At 37.5% G+C, this 23,703-nt stretch overlaps 1 protein-coding gene and 1 long non-coding RNA gene across 2 annotated transcripts in view; one reads left to right on the forward strand and one right to left on the reverse strand.

The window, feature by feature from the left end:
* The first annotated feature begins 4,784 nt into the window (after positions 1–4,784).
* The window catches only part of LOC128320695 (uncharacterized), a 41,200-nt gene continuing 22,281 nt past the window's right edge, over positions 4,785–23,703 (forward strand). Inside the window, exons 1-2 of the long non-coding RNA XR_008304268.1 lie at positions 4,785–4,859; positions 6,962–7,196. This is a non-coding gene — a long non-coding RNA (uncharacterized LOC128320695). The remainder of the gene's footprint in view (positions 4,860–6,961; positions 7,197–23,703) is intronic.
* Positions 13,071–22,400, reverse strand: LOC113530929 (peptidase inhibitor 16). The gene is made up of 6 exons (XM_053240898.1): positions 21,304–22,400; positions 17,772–17,917; positions 17,557–17,629; positions 16,433–16,542; positions 15,917–16,008; positions 13,071–14,861 (listed from the first exon to the last, which is right to left on the reverse strand). The coding sequence occupies exons 1-6, from the start codon at positions 21,457–21,459 to the stop codon at positions 14,713–14,715; spliced, it is 726 nt and encodes a 241-aa protein (XP_053096873.1). The 5' UTR covers positions 21,460–22,400; the 3' UTR covers positions 13,071–14,712.

Below are 23,703 nucleotides of genomic sequence, written 5' to 3' on the forward strand. Positions count from 1 at the left end.
TATAGTATTGTGATTCTAAATTATGAAAAGAAATGTGTTTCAGTGCTTGGACCATTACACAGCCAACTTTATACATTCAAAGATTCAAGATTCAAAGAACTTTATTAATCCCAGGGGGAAATTGCTTTGCCGTGTTACAGTTGCTCTCAAGAAAGAAAGAAAGAAAGAAAGAAAGAAGAAAATAAAATAAATATATACCTATACAGTATATATATATATATATATATATATATATATATATACAAAAAATTTTAAAAAGTGAATCAATAAATTAAAAATGAATAAGTAAACAATGCACATTTTGGCTTCTATCAGTTTTATTGGAATAAAAAAAGCTAAACAGAGCAGTCTGAGAGACTGATGCTTACTGAGTCTCGACACAGCGGATATATCTACACACGTACGATGTAAAGTGCTGTTTCAGCTGCTGTGTGTGTGACTGACAGAGACAAAGTGGGAGGGCATGGAGTACAGAACGTACTCTTCTCCTTAGGAACAGAATGTATGGTTTGTGTGTGTGTGTGTGTGTGTGTGTGTGTCTGAGGGAGAGGCAGGGAGAGTAAACTACACCAACGACACTATACAGGACCTCATTACACACTCACACAGCCACTACAGACACTCAACATCAACACAGGAGTGTATCTTTAGCTTTAAACTGAATTCCTTCGTCTTTTTCTAATTACTTTTGAATTCCTTCATGTAATCTTTTAAAGTTTAAAGTCCCTTTATGTCATTTTTTATTATAGTATTAGTATTAAATAGTAACTAAGTAAGTATTAAAGTTCCTTCATGTCATTAAATGTATCATAGAAAAGTTCCCTCATGTATTCATATAAACATTATACACAACTTATACACTTACAATACCAAACAGTATTGTAACAATGAAATATATAAAACATTAAAAAATGAAGCTGTGGAGCTTTCAATAAAAATAATTGAATGATTTTTTTATTTCTGCTGGAGAAGAAAAACAACTGTGTCACAAGGAAAGGAATAAAAAATGAGGAATAGCATAAATATCTTTTTTTAAATTAGGTAAAAAGTAATTTTCTGCTTTGTACTTTCATCGTGACTGTTTAGTGGATTTTTAAAAGATTTTCAGCTAGTTTTAATTTGTACATTTAATGATTTTAAAATATTTAATTAAATATAATTTGAATTAAATAAATTGCAAGCAATTATCCTGAATGACACATTTGCACTTTAGTACTTCATTTCTCACTTAATATGTCAGTTTCCTTTGTAAACGTCTTTATAAGACAGCAGCGCAGTCAGAATGGAATGAGTTCATGTCATTTTTAGGCTTATTACTTTATTTTTGGCAAGATGAACAGCTTTAAAAAGAAATCCCTCACCTTTGATGTGTATATGATTCATTAGAGATATTGTTGAACACAGAATGAGGCTACGTTGGTTCAGTCACTGTGTAGGCACTAGGAATTTTCTCAATGTGTGTCTGAGGGAGAGAGAGAGAGAGGGGATAGAGACAGGGATAGAGGGAGGGAGAGAGGGAGGGAGAGTGTGTGTCTTTGTGTCAACAGGAAACACAGCCTATAGAGGAGGGGCGGTGCTTAGCAGCTGAACATCCCTGAGTACAGAGTGTTCTTTAGCATATAGAGACCCTAGCATACAGAACACACACACACACACACACACACACACACACACAGAAAAGAAAAACAAGTTCCATAAAAACACCAGTCTCATCAGAGACTACGCTCATATGTGTGATACACGTGACAGATTCGGCACATTTATATTGCTGAACATTATTATATATTTTAATAAAAGTGCAGCACAACGTCTCACAACTCCAGGGTTTGCCATTCGTGGTTTCCCAGGTTCTCCCTGTGCCATGTCCATATAGTTTCCTCCCAAAAACATACCAGTAGGTGGACTGGCTGAGCTCAATCTCACACAGGGTTGTAATCAAGACCACCAATGGCAAGCCCAAGACAAGGCCAAGACCAGGACTAGCCTTGATTGAGTCAAGAGTCTGATGCTGCGTTCACTTAACACTTGTAATATGGAATTTCAACCTCCGGTTAGGAAAAATCAAAGAAAGCACTTCAAAATTTAGAATTCCTCCTTATTAACTCAGGGAGATCTCCTCAAACTCGAGTTCAGCAAGTGACATCAAATCAACATGGCCGCTCACAGCATCAACAGTAAACACAGCAGCACGTCTTACCTTTAAATGAGTTATACTATGTATTCTTTAGCTCGATCAACATAAAGGTGACATATCTGCTTGTTAACTCTGTAACACTGACTCTACAGTTCACAGTTTTGAGGATATATATAATATACAGCACTCATCACAGTTAGCTGGCTAGCTTGTTGCTAACAAAAGACAAATACAGAGGAGTCCATGTTTGTTTCCATCTTTATAGCTCGAACACACAGAGGTCAAAAATGACGTAATTCTGACTTCCTACTTCTGAGTTAAGTTGAACGCAGCATTAATGGGGTTGAGGCCAAGTCAAGATCGAGTCGAGCCCGAGACCAAAAACCAACAAAGAGTTTACTTCAACTAAGTGGCTTTATTCGTTCATTGCGCCAATGATTTGGCTGTTTCCAAACTTTGTGCATGCAAAAAAGAAAATACAACACAAACATTATTGTTAATGAAACTCACAGGTAAAGACCATATTTAGCGATTTATCAATGACCAAGACCGGGGCGCGTCAGTGCAGAAAATGTCTCACGACTGAACTGGAGTCCTACAGTCCTACTTTCTGTGCTAAATATTTTTCAGTAATGACTGAAATATCAAAATACTTTTAAAAGAGATACAACAGTACTATTCCTGAAAAGACTTGTAAATTTATAGCAACTTTTTCCAGTGTTAGAGTGTTACATGTTAGCTTCTCGACTGAAATCAGGTCCCACTCCAGCATTTGCCTTTAGCCGTGACTCTCTTCATTCTTTCTAAACCTTTTACTTATTTTAAATCCGCATTCAGTTCACATTTTGCCTCACCTTTGGATAAAGGCTTCTGCCGGGTGAATAAGTGGAAATGGAAATGCTAATAATTGGACGGTAATGGATTTGGTTTAGATGTCGCTGTCACCGTGCCTCCGTTATGTCCACGTTGTCTTACCTAATCATGGTATCAATTAGGGCAGGATGGAAAGATTTGTTCAATCTGCATCCTCCAAAAAAAGACAGAATAAGGGCCAGTTACATACACCCTTCAGGACATTGTGTTCTTAATGGATATCTCTTTCAAGGCAAGTAAAAAAAAAAACAGCGAGCTCTCACAAGTTGTGAAAAGAAGAAAAGGTGTGAAAGGTGTAGCTCATACTCTCTCTCTCTCTCTCTTTCTCATTAATCCATTAAATAAAACCTGTATTTCAGGTTGAATCTTATCAAAGTCAGAGTGAATGACGAAAAGAGACGCTTTCTGAAAGAGATGAGAAGTGCGTCGAAATGAAAAGGTGCAAATCTAATGGAACATGTGTATTATACAGAGCCGTCGTGTTCTCAATCACACACCGTGGTAACACAAGGGGGAAGAAACGACACCGTCTAAAACACACGGAGATTAAAAAAGAGGTCAGAGAGCCGTGTGTCGAACTTTCTGTCTGGATCCTGACAGAACCTCAAAGCAGATAATGAGCCATATTTTAATGGTAACCTCTAAGAAGTCAGTAAGTAAGGAATAAAACACATGGGGGTGTGAAGTTATAGGAAAATAATCAATGACAGCGTGGTGTGATGTGGCTTGATAAGAAGAAAGGCTCAAGCTAGAACATAGGAACTGTCCATTAACAGGACCTGGACCATAGGAACTGAAATTGTTATTGATATTAATATCACAGCGCTGTTGAATTCTGGATTCTGATTGGTCAGAAGGTGTTGATTAATTTTCTACAACAGCAGCTCTGACAGTAGTGCAGCTGTAAATCACAGGTTTATATTAATGTACTCGTTCGAATAAAGGATCGTTTCTATAGTAACAGCTCATTCACAGGGACTTGTACAGCGGATGCTGCACATCGTGGATTATTTTCCTGTAACAGCTCAAGCCCAAGTGTTTTATTCCTTACTTTATACTCTCTTGTTTAAATATCAGAGGAATAAACCAGACTGTACAGTTTTTTTACTTTACAGAAAAAGTCTCTGAAGAGTTATAGACAGACAGATGGGCAGAAACTGTCACACCAGTACATCTTTATCAGTAGGAATGGCAAAGATTAGTTTATATTTCTACATTTTAATCAAATCAAGACAGAATCTACAGGAACATGTCACACTGTCATTAGCACTAATTTAAAAAAAGCCATAAATCAAAATAATAATTCCAGAAAGATGAAACAGATGTACAGACGTGGCTTGGACTTGGGCACGGCTTCATTAATGCAGTGAGTGTAGTGCAGGAACAGGACGTCCCAGAACATAGAGTCCAGCTGTGTGTGTGTGTGTGTGTGTGTGTTTCAGCAGGCACATGGCAGCGTATGTCCTGGTGCTCACCCACTCATACAATCCTCATACACACTTCCAGAACATCCATGAGAGTGTGAAGAACAAGAGCGTGCGCCTGAGCTTTTCATTTTTCACACCAGGTTTAGAGATTGTATCATACATCCTCATAGTATTCTGATATTCAGACTAATAAAGCACCAAATAATGCCACCAAAATAACCACTTTACCTACACAAACATAACCTTCAACAATATTAAAGGTGCAGTCAGCGATTTTAGCACAGGTTTGCTAAAGCTAGCTGGTTTGAACCTCAAAATCCAAAACAAATAACATTGCCCATTCCTTCATTGTTCCTCCCAAAGCCACGCCCCAAACCCCAAACACACAAACCAAAGCTATTGTTCCTGAATGTCAGCACAACAAGGTGAGCTTTCTGAATTAATAGGAAATATGATTGACAGGTAAGTACAGACGCCACCCTGTGCCGATTGGATGAATGCAGGTGATCCACGTCACTTGTTTTTGGTGTTGGTTGTTTTGTTTTTCTCACAGACTATGAGGAGAAACTTGGCCAAACATTATAAAAAGTGTTTTGAGTTAAATCTGGCTAATCCACAAGTGCAGATTCAGGTTTAACTACCAGCATTCGGGCTTGTAGGTGTAACTAAATACTTCTGCAATATAAACTAGCCAGATACCTACATACAGTACTGTGCTAGCTAACTAGTTAGCTTACCAAATGCTATTTAACTAGTTAGCTTACCAGTAGCTATCTGATGTTACTTTGCTAGCCAAACCTTCTACCAACATAAATGACGTTAGATGAGGTATTATTATAATGTTTGTACGGCAAACCAGTTTGCGAAGTTTTCTAGCAAGCTAGCTAACATTAAGGTAAACAATCTTAAAGGTCAATTAAAGCATATTTCCCTACAAGCCAAATAATGTTAGGTGACTATTTTGGTGATGTCATATCCAGATCCATTAATGACTCATCAAATTTAACCTCCAGTTATGAAATTTTTAGAGAGTAATATAAATTTCTCTGTACCACCCAGACCACGATGAACATGTCAAAGCAGGAAAGCTAATTTATAAAAATATAACAATACTGATAATGTTTTTACAAATATTAAGTAAACAAACATTACATTAATAAACATATTCTAAATTTATCTTATCTACTTAATTTTATATTTATTATATTCATTTTGAACAAAAATGCAAATATACAGTATAGATATATATTTATTTGAAAATATATATTAATAAATAAAGAAATAAGGGTGCAATAAATAAATTAATGGACATGATTTGCAAATTAGTAGCTAAATTAATCATTTAGCATTATATAAAAACATGTACTATATTACTAACAGTTATGTATGTTAAACCTTTAAAAGATTTTTTTTTACATTTATTTATTGTTGTATTTACAAATATGCAAATATTATCTCAAAATTTAAATTGAAAAAAATTGTTGAACACATTTATATGTAATTAGATATTATATAAATACATCTATCAACCTACTGAAGCACACATTTCTCCCCATACAGTATAGTAATATATTTTTTATCTTATTATTGTTACTTTTATAGTTGTACACTCCAGCTATGCGTATGTTTTTATAGTAACAGTACAGTATATTGTTGTGTGTTTGTGTTAGCGGTTGCTTTGACACTGAGGCTGTATGTTGTATGTAGTATGTAGGGGGCTGATGATGGTCACTCCACTGTGTTGTTGAACCCTTCAGCACTTTCACACTTGTAGGAGGCTTCATGCCCCCACCCCTGCAGTTCCACATCTGCCCCGTGGCTCCATCTTTACCATCTTTATCACCTTTACCACCCACTTCTCCTCTCCTCTCCTCTCTTCTCCTCTGCTCTTCTCTTCTCTGCTCTCTGCTCTCTGCTCCAAACAGACCCGGGGCATCTCTTCATCTCTTCATCTCTCCATCTCTCTGAGCCATGACTCTGACTTGGCTTTAAGGAACTCCAGCTCGTGGGAGGATTAGACGCTGATTCCAAGGTGACGCTGTTGTTGTGAAAGAAAAAAAAAAATAAAACTCTCCAAGCAAAGAAAGTCGTGATGTCTTGACTGGTGAACTTACCTCACATGACCATCTGAGGACCTGAGCACGATTCGTCCCTGAGTATGAAAGCAAGCAGGACGAGTGCAACAGCGCCCCCTAGGGGCTCAAAGACTCATCTCAAGACCACGAGTTTGCGCTTAGAGAGCTGCTGCAGAGGATACACACCATATTTACTAGTTTTATCTATTTTCTTATTTTCTATTTAACTATCTACTGAACTGCTTTCTCTTTTGTGGCTCATCACTATTGTCTGTCACACTGTCTGAGCATTTCAATTAAAAAAAAGCTAATATACAGTATTTAGATAATGAAAAATATTGCATGTATTGCAAAGGAATTTTGACACTTGTTAATCACACTGTTCATTACAACAGTTTCTTTGCCCCAAGTTCGATCCTGACCTCGAGTTGTGTCTCCCCGTGTCCCTGTAGGTTTCTTCCGGGTTCTCTGGTTTCCTCCCACCTCCCAAAAACATGCCGGAGGTTTTACTGGCTTCTAGGTGTGAATGTTTATGACGGCCTGCGATGAAACTGCATCTCATCCAGGATGTATTCCCACCTCACACCCAGCGTTCCCGGGATTCAGCTCAACCCTGACCAGGATAAAGCACTTACTGAAAGGAAGAGAGAGAGTTTCTTTGCAGTGCAGTACCTTTTGGAGATGGAGGTGAGGCTTACTGGTCCTTCACTGGGGTTTAAAGTCATAAATAGTTCATTTACTGGCATAAAAATTGCTTTATCGTGAGCAGAAGGTTGTCAGTTCAAATCTCAGCACTGTCAAAATGCACAGCTGAGAAAAAAACCCTCTTTTGGATTGGACTTTGGCTCATTTTTGATAAAACCGTCTTGGTTTAGATAGATAGATAGATAGATAGATAGGTAGGTAAATAAATAAATAAATAAATAAAGCTCTTAGCTCAGAGTAATTCATAAAAATAAACCCTAAAACATGATTTCTCTCATTTGCTTTGTTCTGTATAAGCCTCCCTGTAATCAAATTCTCACCCCATATTTCAAGCATTTCAGTCAATGACATTTATTTCGTTACGATTATCTTTTAGTTCAGATTCTCTTATCATACCACACCATCAGCAACATTTCATCCACACCTCCTGTGTTTTTTTCCCTCCGTCCAGCAGGAGCTATATCTTTCCCCCTGCAGCAGAATTAAGTCTGTGGCATGTTTACGATGTGGGATCAGGGTATTTCTCCATGTGGAAATGCACTGCAGTCATCTTTATGACTGAATAAACATGTTTTATCTGTTCATACTGCCGTCTGATCCGTTCTGTGAGCTGCGTTTACACAGAGGAGCTGTTTCTCGTGAGTATATCTGCTGCCTGACTGTGGAGGTTTTTTCCCTTTGGCCTTGAGCACAGGAAGATTCATCATCTGGGAAGAATGTTTTTTTGTATTGAGCAAATTTATTTATTTCATAAATAAAATGAGGATTTTTTTTTTTTTCACAGCAGAAAATATTTCTACTTTATATGAGGTTAGGTTTTACTGCCTGGTTGTATAGCCAAGCTTTGTTTTTGTATATGTTTTGATTTTAACATTAAAAATGAACAAAAAGGAGAAATTGAAACAAAAGAATAGTCATTTTAAATAAAATTTCCATTCAAAAACCTCTTACACAAACTTATAACTATCACAGCAAAATATTTTAAAATATTTGAAGGCATGGTATCTCATTTGGGTAGAAATTATGTGTAATATATATGCCTTATATCATTTTTTAAATATATATTTACAGCATCTGTTATTCAAATGAGAAAATTCTTTTTAATAACTATTTTTGACATCATTCTTCAATCACAGTAATGATATTGTACAGCAAACTTCCCAATATCTAGTATAAATCCATGAAATAATGTCATTGTATTACATGTGAGGTTTTTCTGCTGTGATTCTTTTGTCCTCATTGTTTGTTTTTTTACAGCATCATCAGCTGTTGGGGGTTAAATATTAAATATACACAACAACTGCATTTATCACATGCAAAGTTTCATTTTAATTGTAATTTTTAAACGTTTGAAGGAGGCACCTGAGTCCAGGTTTGAGAATCATAGCAAAGGATCTGAATTGTGAAAATGTGTGGGTGAGAGACATCAGAGAGAGAACACGGGTACACACACGCACACGTGCGCACGTGCACACCCACACTATTATACTTTATATTCTGATGGTTTTTTTTAATTCTATTTATTTGTGTGTATGTGTGTGTATATATATATCGATTTATATATATATATATATCCATACATACATACATATGTATACATATATGCATGTGTACGTGTGTATTTGCATATATATGTATATTTCTCTTTCACTGTATTGTTGAATGTATGTACATATTTTTCTATTTATTTATTTCTGTAGTTATGTTCTAACTTGTATTGTACCCAAAGTCTGTATCCAAGCTTTGGCAATACAAATGGTAATATCTGTCAGGCCAATGAAGCAATCTTTTGACTTTGAGAGAGAAAGAGAGAAAGTGAGAGAGAGAGAGTGAGAGAGAGAGAGAGAGAATAATAAGAAGAAAAGATTATGCTTTATGATGGATTATGCACAACTGTGAAGCTGAGAGCTGTTAATTAACGTATGGCAGAATCCACTGAGCGTCATTAAGGAGTGAGGGATGAAGGGGAATGACACCTAATGTCAGGAACGTTTCTATTTCAGTAACTACATGCTATAAAACAAGGTTTTATTTTGACAGCTGCATTAGCCTGTCAGCCTGCTGTACATGACTGTTAGTAGAACATTAAATTGACTGAACTGGATATTAACGTTTACATCACAGTGCTGATTGGTCAGAAGGTGTTGAGAAAGGTTTATATTAATGCGCTGGTTCTAATACGTATTCGTTTCTATAGTAACAGCTCATTCACAAGAAACTCATTCACTATTCACTATAGATTACGAGATCTGATCTATGATTCTCTTTGAGGCGAGTTCTCCCTCTGTGAGATTGACTCGGATCTGTCCCACTGCTCTGTAAATGCCAGAACATCAGTCGTGTGTGTATCCTGAGACACCAACACACCCACGCACCGCAACACAACAACCCAGAGGTGTCGAAACACTCAGCGCTTATGAAACAAAGAGGAATTATGATGGAGAACTCGGTGAAGCGTAAGATCCAGCAGTTGCAGCCTCGGGGTTTAGATTGGTAGCTGCTGTGTAAAATGGACTTAAAGGAGTAGTGTGGCCAAAAAAATAAAATGAATTCGACGCCATTTTGCCCAAATGTAGTCAATCTGCCAAAACACGTCTGCTCTCAGACTAAGCTACTCTTATTCAGAGACGGGTTACTCACATGCTTAAGCTGAATTTCTGAAGGAAATAAAGGACCAAAGCTGAATTTCTGAAGAAAATAAAGGACCAAAGCTGAATTTCTGAAGAAAATAAAGGACCAAAGCTGAATTTCTGAAGAAAATAAAGGATCAGCTGGCCAAGCGCTCATCTGCTACGCTTACAGCTCACTTTAAAGGTGCTATAGACGATTTTTTAAATTTCTTACTAGTACAAATAAACTAGAAAAATACATATGTCATGATAAAAAATAAATGTTTAAGCCCTGGCATTAGCATAAGTGTATTATGTGGATGAGAAAACTGTCTTCTGGTCCAGAGGGCCAGTTTGTGTTTCCGCCCACATCTCTGTCTGAAATGCCTAGAATTTCTTTATAAAATCTTTAGGATGTTATAACTTGGCTGTCAAGCAGTTGAATCACCACGTCCGCTTGAAAGTGACGTCATGACTGTCCTTGCTACTGCTAACTCTACTTAGCATGATAACTCTCGCTGAACCACCGTAGGCGGAGCTTTGTGTACATAGGCAGGGATGTGAGGGGTGGGCTCAAGGAATTAAAAAAAATCATTCAAATCTTATTCAACTACACCTGTTTAACCTTTAGAGACCTCTCTCTATATACATGCAGTCTGTAGTCAATGTTTACTGATAGTAATGTGTAATTTAGTGTAAATGTTTGCTTCTCATTGTGAGTGTCACATCTTTTATTTTTCCCAGAATTCTTATCCAAACCATATAAGCTGTCACCTGATCATTGTTTTAGTTCCCTGGACTTCTAATCACTTCAATCTTTTCCCAATCCACTCTCATCCCATAACTAACTCAGACATTTAGTGAATTTTTGTGAAGTATTGCTCGTAGCTTCCCACTAGTGACATTACTGAACCTTTTGTTTGTGTACACGCTTTTCTTTTATTGACTTCTGCTTAGCCTAGTTAAATCTGTCGAATTACTGGATTCTTTGCCTTTCTATCCATTTGATTTCTGTTTGCCTTTGTGGATTTGTCTGCTTGGTTCAACAAAACCCTGCATTTGCATTCAAACCCTGTTGGCGGCTCACAGCAGGATTATTTGCTTTAGCTGCTTTCTTGATTTTTTTTTTTTTCACTTTATTGTCATTGTCGTCTTCTCATTGCAAATAACACAAAATCTAAAGTTCAAGTGGTGTGAGTAATCCAGCTGATATTCTCATTTGTGTGGATGAAACACAGCCTTCAGAGAATAGCCCGGGAAACAGTGACATTTCCACTGGGTGTGTAGTCAGGCTAAATGTTAATTAGCCTTGTAGGACCTGCTTAACACTGCCAGAATATGACAACGGGGCATCATGTCTCGCTCTAGGTTCTCAGCTCGAGTGTTTATCATCTCACGATTCTTTATTTCTGTAATTTGGACTGAATAAGGCTGGTGATTTGGCTTTTGTTAAGGGCCAACTTTAATCAGATCAGCCAAAAGACCATGTCAGAACAATTTTTTTCCCCCTTTTCATTAAGGATGCTGAACAAATGTAAGAGCTCTGGTTAAGCTGTGGAGATTCACATCCTAATTCATACGTATATAATATTGATTTCACTGAAGTGTCTTTTGGGAGGTAAAACAAAGGTTAACTAATATTCATTTGTCCCGAGCGTATGCAGTTATTTGAGAAACTAATTAGACTCGGCATCTAGAGTCTAGGCATCAAGATGAATTATTATTATTTGACTTGACATGACTAAGATTGGGGGCTAAGATTTACTCAAAAGAGTCATTGTCAATACGCCTCTGCACCTTTGACGCCTGATGCAGTCAGAGCTATTTTAAATTAGTTTGACCTTTAACTGGCAGTTCATCAAATTATCACCTATCCTTGTTCAAAGTTTGTGAGATATTAGACAAAAAAAAAAAAAAAAAAAAAAACAGGCTAAATATTCCTATTTATGTAGCATAGCCATGTTCAAGGTATACGTTTGAGTGAAGTCAGGGAAGATGCTTGTCTTTATTCCATTAGGATCATTTTAGTTTTCCCAATTTCCTCATTTGCCAGAGATCGTAGGAGTTGTTTGTTTTGCTACAATGACTGTACAGTCCTACCCACAGCAATTAACAATGAATTAGGTCTAATCTCATTTTAAAGCAGCCTTGAAAGTGGAAACAAGCAAGCCTGATCACAGCAATTTGATTAATAAAAGAAAACCCAGATTGTGATAGATGGACGTTCAGGCCACGCTTGCACTGAGAGCTTCCAGTTCGAAGTTAACAACGTTACTGCTGTTCTCAGTCGGGCTAATAAACAGATACAGAATCTCTCAAATGCGTCCAGGTCAGTTTTAGGTTTTAAACATGTAGATATGACTTCCTGGTGTGTAGGCCAGGTGAACACATCATACACAGTGAGGGGTAATAATATTCCGTCCTTTTTTTCCGTCCGTCCAATGCATATATCCACTTCAAATTTGCACACATATCTTTTGACTTTGTACTTATAAATATGAACCAAAAAAGTATGGATTCTTAAGCATAAACAAAGATATGTTTAAATTGACAGTGAAATGCTTGCAACCATCCTGAGAAAAAAACAATAAGTAGTTTATTATTCCTGACAACATTTATGAACATCTTCACCTACCATTCCTTTGCTGTTTGGAAAATTAAATTGCATCGGATTGTAAGGCCCTTTGGGAAAAACTGAGGAGATGAGGCGGTGGCTTAAAGACATGCTTAAAGACACGTCATCCACTGACTTGTACATTCGTAATCCATTTAATTGTCCTGCATGGACATTATTTTGCATTCCTGTCAAACAATTAGGGTTGAGATGGATGGCAATGCTCAGATATCTGATTTCTCTCATTCTTTCTCTCATTTGTGTGTGTGTGTGAGTGTGTGTGGAGTGAGATCTTCAGGTAGCAGATGAACCATGTTAGAAACCATGCATCTGGCCTCCAAACTTCACTTGAACGCTTCAAGTCATTTATATGAGCCATTATTAAGGTTCTGTCGCCCCCTGGTGGATGCAACGTACAATATCAAATACATGCAGAGCTTCAGTTAGAACAATTTAATTTCATATTCAGAGAAAATGTATTATTTATTATTGGAGCATTTATTACAGTGTAGTACACAAAATTGTACAGTGTAGTACACAAAATGTATTACAGTGTAGTACACAAACAGATCATCCTTGTAAATGTCTTCATTTTTAAGTAATACGCCTGAGTGTATGAAAAAAAAAAAAGGCTTAGGGTTAGAAAAGCTTGTTTATTAGGAAAATCAAATGTTTAGTTTTTTTTTATACAGTGATTTTAAAAAAATAAAATTTAATGAAATACAACACACACAAACAGATTCACACATCTATAGTTAAGTGTCGATGTTTTTTTTTTTTTTTTAATAAAGTTTAATAAAAATAAATGCTGAGGTCTAATAACACACAATATGTCCAGACTTTCTGTTGCTTATGAAACTCCAGTTATTTCACTCAATTCCAGGTTGATTTCTTTTTCCAGACTGTGTTTCATCACAAATCAGTGCATTACTGATATAGTAAAACAACACATGACATTCGACTGTATATAAAAAATATTCATTATAATGTTCAATTCAGTGAGTCATACAATGTTTTCACTCATACATTTTGCTGTACACTTCAAATTAAATAATCTAAACTTTATTCATTACAACGTGAGCCCAAGTACCTTACGCATTAAATTCAGTACGAGCAGCTGGAGCTGAAAATGTCTCTCTGTTGTCTAAAATGGTATTGCAAGCTAATCGTAATGTTTTTGTCCGTTATGTAACGTGGTTGGACAACTGAGTGAGGCAATTAATACACACTCAATGCCTATTTATTCAAGTACTAGGCCTAAATAGTAAAGGCAACACTAATAGTATGCATTTCTGACACTGTTGAAGATGTAATTATCTGCTGCTGTAAATATTACAGAAATATTATGAGAATTAAAACGTACAGAAACATTACGAGAATACTGTGCACAACCGTCGCATTTTCTGATTTCTAAATAAATGAGCAAAACTTCTTTCCTTTAGCATGAGCTTTGGATTAAGTGATTTAGCGTTAGCCGGCTAGCTCGCTATGTCACCTGTGAGACTGCTGCAGATTGTACAGAGGTCTGTTCATGCACTGCTAATCTGAAAGATGTGTGTAACTCTGAAGACAAGACAGCGTATACAGTGCAAGCTAGCTGGCTAATATGAAACATAACATAAATATGAAACATAGAAACAAGCTCTCGACGGGACTTTGTGTGGCTCCGAGGCCGACAGCAGTGAGCTAAATTTATAGCTAGCTAGATAAAAGACAATGTGGAGAAAAAGCGAACTCTGACTTCGGTTCGCTGTTGGTGTGTGTATTTCTACTACGTTTGAATAATTTGTTCTCTGTGTATTTTTTTCATCTGTGTTCCCTGTTAGCTAACTAGCCTCCATCAGCTCTGCGTGCATTTGAAGTGTCTTTTGAGGTTTGAACCCGAGAGCTCTGTCTGTCTATTGATGTGATTTTACTATTACAGGATTGTAAGTGCTTTAGAGTATTTTTCTTGACTGATAATAACGGTAATAATTATGATATTTAAGAAAAAAAAAGAAATCTCACATACTGTAGCTTTTACACATGACCCTGTGGTGCCCTTTTCGCCACACACAAATGTATCCGTTCCATATGATTACTAAACATAATCGGAAGCGGCTCTAAAACAGCCGCTAACATTTGATACGAGCGCTGTCATTTGTGAAGATCTAGTGGTAATGAATCAAGTCAACAGGAGGAACTCATCCGAGGAACATCATCCATGATGCATTGAAATTTCCTGGGATTAGATGTCAGCATTGGTGGCATTTACTGTGCGAACGTGTTCAAGTCATTAGAATATAAAAGAAGCCATCAGACCAGCGAGCAGTAGTGTAGCCACTGAGAGTTTTATAAATCCTGCTGAATCCACGGGCTCCATCTGAGGTGTGTCTGTTGCCCACGTGTCTGTACTGGACTCCTCTGTTGTTCTTTCAATTTGAGCTGAAGGAAACATAAAAAAAGCCTTTGAGACTTTACCGTCCAGAGAAGCAATACGTTACAGCTAACATTAGTATATTAGTAACGCTAACATTATTAACGTGATAATGACTAAGCTGTTGATTTTACAGCACAGAAAGTTACATCCAGAAAGAACATACACAAGTTAGTAAATAATTTCCAGCTAGGTGGTTCTTTATCTCGCAGTCTTTCAGTTAGCATGTTTTCTGAGGCCTTCAGGAGTATCACACTAGCCTGTTGTTTGTTAAAATTCCTACACAGTTAGAGTGGAATGCAGAGCACGAGGGATGTAATCAGGATTTTACATCTATGCCAGACAATTCCAGTGTGTTAGGAGGGCCTGTATATAGTTACATGTATAAACTGAGTCTTAGACTACAAGCACTTCAAATAAACTTGTTATATTCATTATTATTATTACAAATTTAAAAAAAAAATAGAATAGCTTATGAAAAAAAATCAAAATACTATCGTGTTGCTAATAATAAAGGAAGCAAACGTTTCCACTCAGCTGGATGGATCTGATGTTTAACACAATGTTCCCCTTTTGTCCATACATGCCAAAACATGTTTGTTGTCCAGTTTTTGTGTCTTAGGGTTTGGACTGGAGTTAATGTAGCTACAAGAACCTGAATACGTAAAGAGAGTGATGCAGCAGCGCTTTAGTCCTTTATTCTGTCCAGCTCTTTCACCTCCTCATCTGTACATTCTGCTCAAACAGATCAGCTGTCATAAATTCAAATTTCATGCTAATTCCGCCATCACGGCCATCACACAGCGAAACTTCACTGATATTTCTTAGGTTTGGGATCATTGAAATGATTTGTCCTATTAAACTCCATTCTAACTGCACTAGCAATAACAATGTGCCCCTGTTCTCACAGAAATAATGAAAAAAATACAACAACAACAGCCAAAAAATTAGCATCAGAATCACTGAACATGACAAATATTTCAATATAAACATGTTTTTCAGAGTGGAGTGTTAAGTGGACTTTATGCTAAAATAAAGAAGCATTTGGAGGTTTTGATCTTACCACAGCTATTTTCTAAACATTCAACCATCTCCTGTGGACATTTAGAGCATGGCTCTCCTGCTTCATATGGTAGTTCTCCTTCTATATTCCCTCTAGAATTGAGACAAGAGATTACACTTAGTTTTAGCATGATACTATTTTGTAGCTGAGATGAAAAGTGAAAAAAACCTGTGTACAAACAGCACAGAGTGCATAGATTAATATTCTTTCCAATGTAGAATTGAGGTAGGACTCATTTGGAAACAAAACACAAAAAACATAACCTCTATCCAATTGACTTTTGAATTGAATTGTTTTTATTTGTTGAGGAAAATTATATTTCTTTATAGATTTTGAGCCCAATTTTGAGAATTTTGTTTTTAAAAAATAATATTTAGTCACTGTTTCATTTTCATGAAGGAAAAAAAAAGTTTTTTAATCTTAGCTTTTCAACAGAATTAAAGTGTACAGTGCTTTTGCCCTGATATGGGGAAGACTATGTCAGAATTAAAGTAGTGTAATTAAGCATAGACATACTGTGGGAAATAGTTGCAGGCAAGAATTGTAGCGTTCTCATCGTCTCGATTCTGAACCGTCTTGCAGAAGTGTGAGGCGCAGCCGACGGTGTTGCTCTTCGCCCACACTAACTGGAACAGCCACAAAGCACACAAAGTACAACACACCTGCAGTCAATTTAAAGCATTGTACACCAAGGTACACGTTTATTAAGTAAACATGCCTTTTATCTGCATTTTTTGCTAGTTACCAATGAGGGCAATTACTATTAAGGGCAATGGGCCTCATTTATCAATCATTTAGTGAAGTGGAAATGTTGCCATATGTCAAACCGAGCTAAAACTTCACATTAGAGTTATGAAATGTGTCTGACTTTCTTCATACCCACATGCACATGCTGTAGGTTGATAATTATCAATTGCAAATTACCAAGTGCATTCGAAGCACACAAAACTCCATATAGAGAGCTAAAAAGGACACAATGATGACTACATGGTGAAAAAAGAGCCTCCTCAGCGATGTGTGAGCTAAATCTTCCAGCAATGCAGCTCAGCCATTAGAGCGCCTCAGGTACCATAGACACACACGAACTCTTCCTCCTTTTATAGGGTGCCATTACTTTTGTTGGAATTGAATGGCTCGTCTAATTCAGCTTAATTTATGGATTTGGTTGGGATCATTTTCTTTCAAGTTGTTAATAGGAAGCAACAGTATTTCACAAAATTTTCATTAAAGTGGTGTGTAATTGAAATAAATCCGTATATAAAACTGCAGTAACTCATCGACAGTTACATGAGTTAAAGTCAATCGCTCAAGGTTCACATTAGTGAGTCTCATTATACGTAAATATACAGGAGTGAAATATAGGATATGAACATTTTTCTAAACTTTTTCTGAATAGCACATGAAATTTTTGCGTAAATGCGCCTGCAAATGATTTACGAATAATTTTGTTCATATCCTGCTTCACCAATGAGGCCCATTAAGTGTGTGTTAAAGTTCTAATGGAATTTGGGGGTATTTGTATTTTTAACTAAATCTGTAATTGTTCTATTATAAAATACACACACACACACACACATACATACTATATGTACAGTATATAACGATACGAAAATCCCCTCAGGACTCACTTTACCACTCACCTGTGTGTAATGTCCACACATAACTAAGCTGCATGTGTTGTTAGCATAGTTGTAATATTTGCGTTCCTCAAACCTGTCAATGGAAGACAATCATTGGAGAACCAGATTGCATTTACATTAGCAACATTATTTGATCCACTGCCAAGAAGCACAAGAGATGCAGGGAAATCTTATCTTATGTATCATAATTAAGTGAGTCATGGCTTCATCTGTACCATCTAGCAATGGATTTGTTGATGCTTAGAAGACCGGTGGTGAGGAAGAGGTTTTCTCCCAGCTGGTTTAACACATCGTAGTTGTGCTCCCAAATGCACTGAGCAGCATAATGTTGAGCCACCAGACTTAGCCCTTCATCCCATCTCTACATGACAACAAACACAGGAATCAAACATGGCATTATTATATTTGCTGTTTAATTCTCAAATCTGATTGGTCAGAAAGTGTCAGTTAATGTCATATAACAGCAGCTGACAATACTGCAGCAGCAAAGTGGTTAAAAAGTGCAACATGCCATTCATTAATAAATTAAAAACTGCAGTATAAGAGGAATAAAACATTTCAGGATGTGCAGTTTTTGGAAAATAATCCACTTAGGGGTGGTGCTTCATGTTGGGGCGTAACACTCCATCCTGGATTATTTTCCTATAACATCATCATGTTGTATGGTGGATGAGCCACATAAATGGAATAAAATCGTTGATATTGGTGAATTTTTCTGTAAGGAGACGTTTATTTAACATTTATGGAAGGAGTCTCCAGTGTGAGCATTTTGGACCAGAGGTAAAGCTGTAACTTTAAGTTTTCCGCCATGGAAAATTCTTTCATCTCTGGGATTCACAGCAAAGAGGATTTTGTTACGGTGGAGGAACCTTCAGTTTTATATATCTTGTACACTAACATACAGCAGGCGTGTCCAGCTGTGCTCTGAAGTGTACTCCCTATCCAAACTCAAACACACCTGATCTGGATATTAGAGCCAGATGTGTCAGATGTAAAGGTCCTGAACACTAATTACTATATTCCAATAAAACCCTCCATGTTGTTCTGTTATAGGAAAATAATCCTGGAAGTGGTGGTGCAATGAAGTTACAGTTACAACTCCAAAGTTGATTATTTTCCAATAATTATTCATCCTGCACCACACACATTTACACTATATTATTCATTAAAGAATGACGTCATAATTTTTTATCCATTGATAGTTAATTAGCGTTTATAGTTGTAGATGTGACTGTTACAAAGCGCTAACACTAGAGACTCCTTCCATGAATGTTAAGTAAATGTCTCCTCGCAGAAAACGTTACCATATCAACAACTATATGTTCTTTAATTCCTTTAAAATTAATCAACACCTCCTGACCAATCACAGCACTGTGATATAATGTTAACTAATGCAGTAAATAATGTTATTCTAGCATTACTCCTGTACGAGTCATGCACTGAATCTCGCTTGTACTAAGGATACAGGGTGACCACATGGGGATTTTTACACATGCACACACACATGCACACACACTCACACACACTCACACATGCACACACACTCAGAGAGAAAAACGTAAAACATTAATCAGTGTGCTTTTTTCGCAGGAATGTTCCCAGAATCAGGGCACTCTTTCACACACACACACACATTTATCTACTCACAATCAACAAAGAATGCTGGCACAGCTATATCTTAAAAAAAACAAAATGATCCTCTATCATCATCCAACACATTATGTGCTGAAACACATTCAAAAGGACATATTTAATCCAAACACATGTACAAACCTGCCATTTTAACAACCTTTTATCAATCGTCAGACCGTATCAGTGTCCTTGGAACTGAATAGTTTGTGCTTTCTTTCGAGAAGCTGGATTTGAAGCATGATTAATTATTAAAACTGCTGAATCTGTGATTTCACACAGTCTGGAGACATCGTCCAACCAAACTGGATGTGCACCCTTTGTTTATAAAAAAGGATGGATAGAAAAATTGTACACCTCATGCATGTGGAATGAAGTCAAAGCGAATTTAGGAACGTGGTTAAAATAAAGTACACAAATGTACAGAGGACTTACATGAAGCACTAGGCACTAAGGAATAATAACGTAGCTAATGTAATCCAGATGTGGGTGTTGTAGGGGTTCTGCTGCTTGTTCAACGTACATGAAATTTCAACACCTACAGCAGAGCTATGCATAAACGTACTGTGATGGTAACGACTCAGCTAACCCAAAAATGCCTGTTACTTACCAGTGTGTGCCGATTTTGCAAGATTTGCTTGGTATTATAGACAACTTTAACACATAGTAGAGACAACGCTAAGCACTGCCAAGCCTGGACAGTGTTCTGTGCTAGTTTTGGAGGTCAAATCTCAGGACCACGCCTTAACCCTCAACTGCTCAACTTTGTGGTGGATCTGGAGTCGATCCCAGGAACAATGGGCATAAGGTGGGAATACGCCCTGGATGGGATGCCAGTCCAGCGCAGGGCACCGCTCATAGACATTCACACACTCAGTCACACCTAGGGGCAATTTATCATAGCCAGTCCGCTTACTGGGATGTTTTCGAAAGTTTGGAGGAAACCAGAGAACCCAAAGGAAACTTACATACACAAGTGAAGCTCCACAGAGCGTAATCTAAGCTCAGAATTGGATCGAGAACCCTGGAGCTGTGAGACAGCAACGATACCTGCTGCATTTACAAACCACCTTTTTAACATTGAGAATGTCGATCGTGTAAATTACTTGTGTTTTATAGTTGTTGTTATGGTTACAAAAATGTCACCCACCCAACCAAGCTCCTAAAGTCATCAGCTCTTGGTTCCAGATCAGCAGAATTTAGGTGATGGAACCAAACCAAATTTTGCATCCAAGAACCGGCTTTTTGTGCTTCAATGGTTCAAGGGTTAGCCAAGAACTCTTAATTATCCACTGAACTGTTGAAGAACCTTTTTCTACCTCCGTGTGTGCATACAAAGTGTAAGCTTTTTTGAAGGACGATACTGTCACCGGATTGAAAAAGGTTATGATTTCCTGTTCAGTCAATAGTCATTTCCCGTTGGTGGTTCTTGCCCATGTTTCGTGACGAAGAGTACCAAACTAACTACATTCTTAGAAAAAAGAACCTTCTTTAAGGGTTCATTGTATAATTAAGAGTTCTTTAATTAAATATTTTCTATTTGGAATCCTTTACATAGAATCTTTAAGAGTTCTCCCAGAGGAACATCCGAAGAACCCTTAAGGGTACATCAAATATTCAGCTGGGTTTATTTTAAAGGTATAATCCTTTCATTATACCTTCTATGAAATCTTATGATTATACTGAATCTTCCCCTAAAACACGTGGACACACACTGTCTAAGCTAGAATGCGAGAATGCTAGAATTTCAGAGGTTTTCAGAAAAGCAAAAATTGAACAAAATTATTAAGTAGAGATGCCTCAGTTTTCTGATTGGTTGGATGTTGGTGGTCCAAATCATTTGTATTTTTATTTTTTTTGTTCTATTTTCAGAGCTTGAGATGGCACAGAGACCAGAGTTTCGGGCATGAGCAGACATTTTGTTCATGTGAGGAGGAACTTCATCGAATATTACAAAAAATGTTTGACGACACCTTTAAAGCATTAAGGTTTCAAAGCTGAACATTTCATTAGGTCGCTATAATTCATATATCGTCATGCACATAAAAGTCATAATACATTATACGCCACGCTGGTAACGTTAGTAGACAAGTTGGATCAGGTCCACTCGTTCCTCACCATGTGTAGCATATTGGCAGCCTCAGGACTGACCATAGAGCGGTACCGGTTATGCAAATCCAAGATCTGCTCCTTCTGTTCTGCAGTGAGCTGGCCGGACACTAAAGCCAGGACGAGCCAGAATCGGGCGTAGTTCAAAGCTGTTTTCCAAATCATCCTCACTGAGCAGGGCACCGCTCATAGACATTCACACACTCAGTCACACCTAGGGGCAATTTATCATAGCCAGTCCGCTTACTGGGATGTTTTCGAAAGTTTGGAGGAAACCAGAGAACCCAAAGGAAACTTACCTACACAAGTGAAGCTCCACAGAGCGTAATCTAAGCTCAGAATTGAATCGAGAACCCTGGAGCTGTGAGACAGCAACGATACCTGCTGCATTTACAAACCACCTTTTTAACATTGAGAATGTCGTTCGTGTAAATTACTTGTGTTTTATAGTTGTTGTTATGGTTACAAAAATGTCACCCACCCAACCAAGCTCCTAAAGTCATCAGCTCTTGGTTCCAGATCAGCAGAATTTAGGTGATGGAACCAAACCAAATTTTGCATCCAAGAACCGGCTTTTTGTGCTTCAATGGTTCAAGGGTTAGCCAAGAACTCTTAATTATCCACTGAACTGTTGAAGAACCTTTTTCTACCTCCGTGTGTGCATACAAAGTGTAAGCTTTTTTGAAGGACGATACTGTCACCGGATTGAAAAAGGTTATGATTTCCTGTTCAGTCAATAGTCATTTCCCGTTGGTGGTTCTTGCCCATGTTTCGTGACGAAGAGTACCAAACTAACTACATTCTTAGAAAAAAGAACCTTCTTTAAGGGTTCATTGTATAATTAAGAGTTCTTTAATTAAATATTTTCTACTTGGAATCCTTTACATAGAATCTTTAAGAGTTCTCCCAGAGGAACATCCGAAGAACCCTTAAGGGTACATCAAATATTCAGCTGGGTTTATTTTAAAGGTATAATCCTTTCATTATACCTTCTATGAAATCTTATGATTATACTGAATCTTCCCCTAAAACACGTGGACACACTCTGTCTAAGCTAGAATGCGAGAATGCTAGAATTTCAGAGGTTTTCAGAAAAGCAAAAATTGAACAAAATTATTAAGTAGAGATGCCTCATTTTTCTGATTGGTTGGATGTTGGTGGTGCAAATCATTTGTATTTTTTTTTTGTTCTATTTTCAGAGCTTGAGATGGCACAGAGACCAGAGTTTCGGGCATGAGCAGACATTTTGTTCATGTGAGGAGGAACTTCATCGAATATTACAAAAAATGTTTGACGACACCTTTAAAGCGTTAAGGTTTCAAAGCTGAACATTTCATTAGGTCGCTATAATTCATATATCGTCATGCACATAAAAGTCATAATACATTATACGCCACGCTGGTAACGTTAGTAGACAAGTTGGATCAGGTCCACTCGTTCCTCACCATGTGTAGCATATTGGCAGCCTCAGGACTGACCATAGAGCGGTACCGGTTATGCAAATCCAAGATCTGCTCCTTCTGTTCTGCAGTGAGCTGGCCAGACACTAAAGCCAGGACGAGCCAGAATCGGGCGTAGTTCAAAGCTGTTTTCCAAATCATCCTCACTGAGCAAGTGTACTCCTCTTCTCTTCAGTCCAGATGTGAGCACCTAAACATGTCTGAGAAAGTGTATATGGTTCCGTGAGAGTGTGTAGCAGAGAGAGAGAGGAGGTTCTCAACTCCTTTGACTGTAACTCCCACCCATGTTACACTTGCTCAACCCTCACAAGGTCAGATTACATATTTTCTTCACACACATACACAAGTCAGCTCACACATGTACGCTTGGCTGCCTCCCAGTTGTCAGTTGTTAGCCACTGACATCTGCTCCATGAATCTTCTTCCCTATCGGAAGTATTAGACCAAACGAGAGCTTACATCTGGGGCATAAACGTCACTTTTTTAGTTAGCAATGTGTGTCCTAACATCCTGGCCCTGTTTCCTTCTGTCTGTGCATTTCATAAGAAAAGGAATGCAGCAGATAACAAAGGGCACAGTCAGATCCAAACCACTCTTGTTTTTCCTCAGGGTTTTGCTGTACTAGAGTTACTTTCGTAATTTCCTCGCTATGAAGCTGCAGGATTTGTGGAATTGAGAAATAGCCCGAGGCTTGTTCTTTTAGCAGAGCCCTTTTTTTTTAAATCACAAAGCACAGTGAATCGAAGAGATCTAAGTGCTGTGTAGTAATGCTTTTTATTACAAGCATCAGTTGTGTACAGTTAAAGGTGTAATCAAGGATTCTGGCAAAAGTTAGCTGTACTCAAATTCAAAATCCAAACAGAAAATAGTTTTTCTTTCCAAAGCCACACCCTCAAATCACATGTACACGCTCTGCTTCTGCTAGAATGTCCAAATGCTAGCACAAGAC

The sequence above is a fragment of the Pangasianodon hypophthalmus genome, chromosome 16 (assembly GCF_027358585.1).
Source record: "Pangasianodon hypophthalmus isolate fPanHyp1 chromosome 16, fPanHyp1.pri, whole genome shotgun sequence".
NCBI lineage: Eukaryota > Metazoa > Chordata > Actinopteri > Siluriformes > Pangasiidae > Pangasianodon > Pangasianodon hypophthalmus.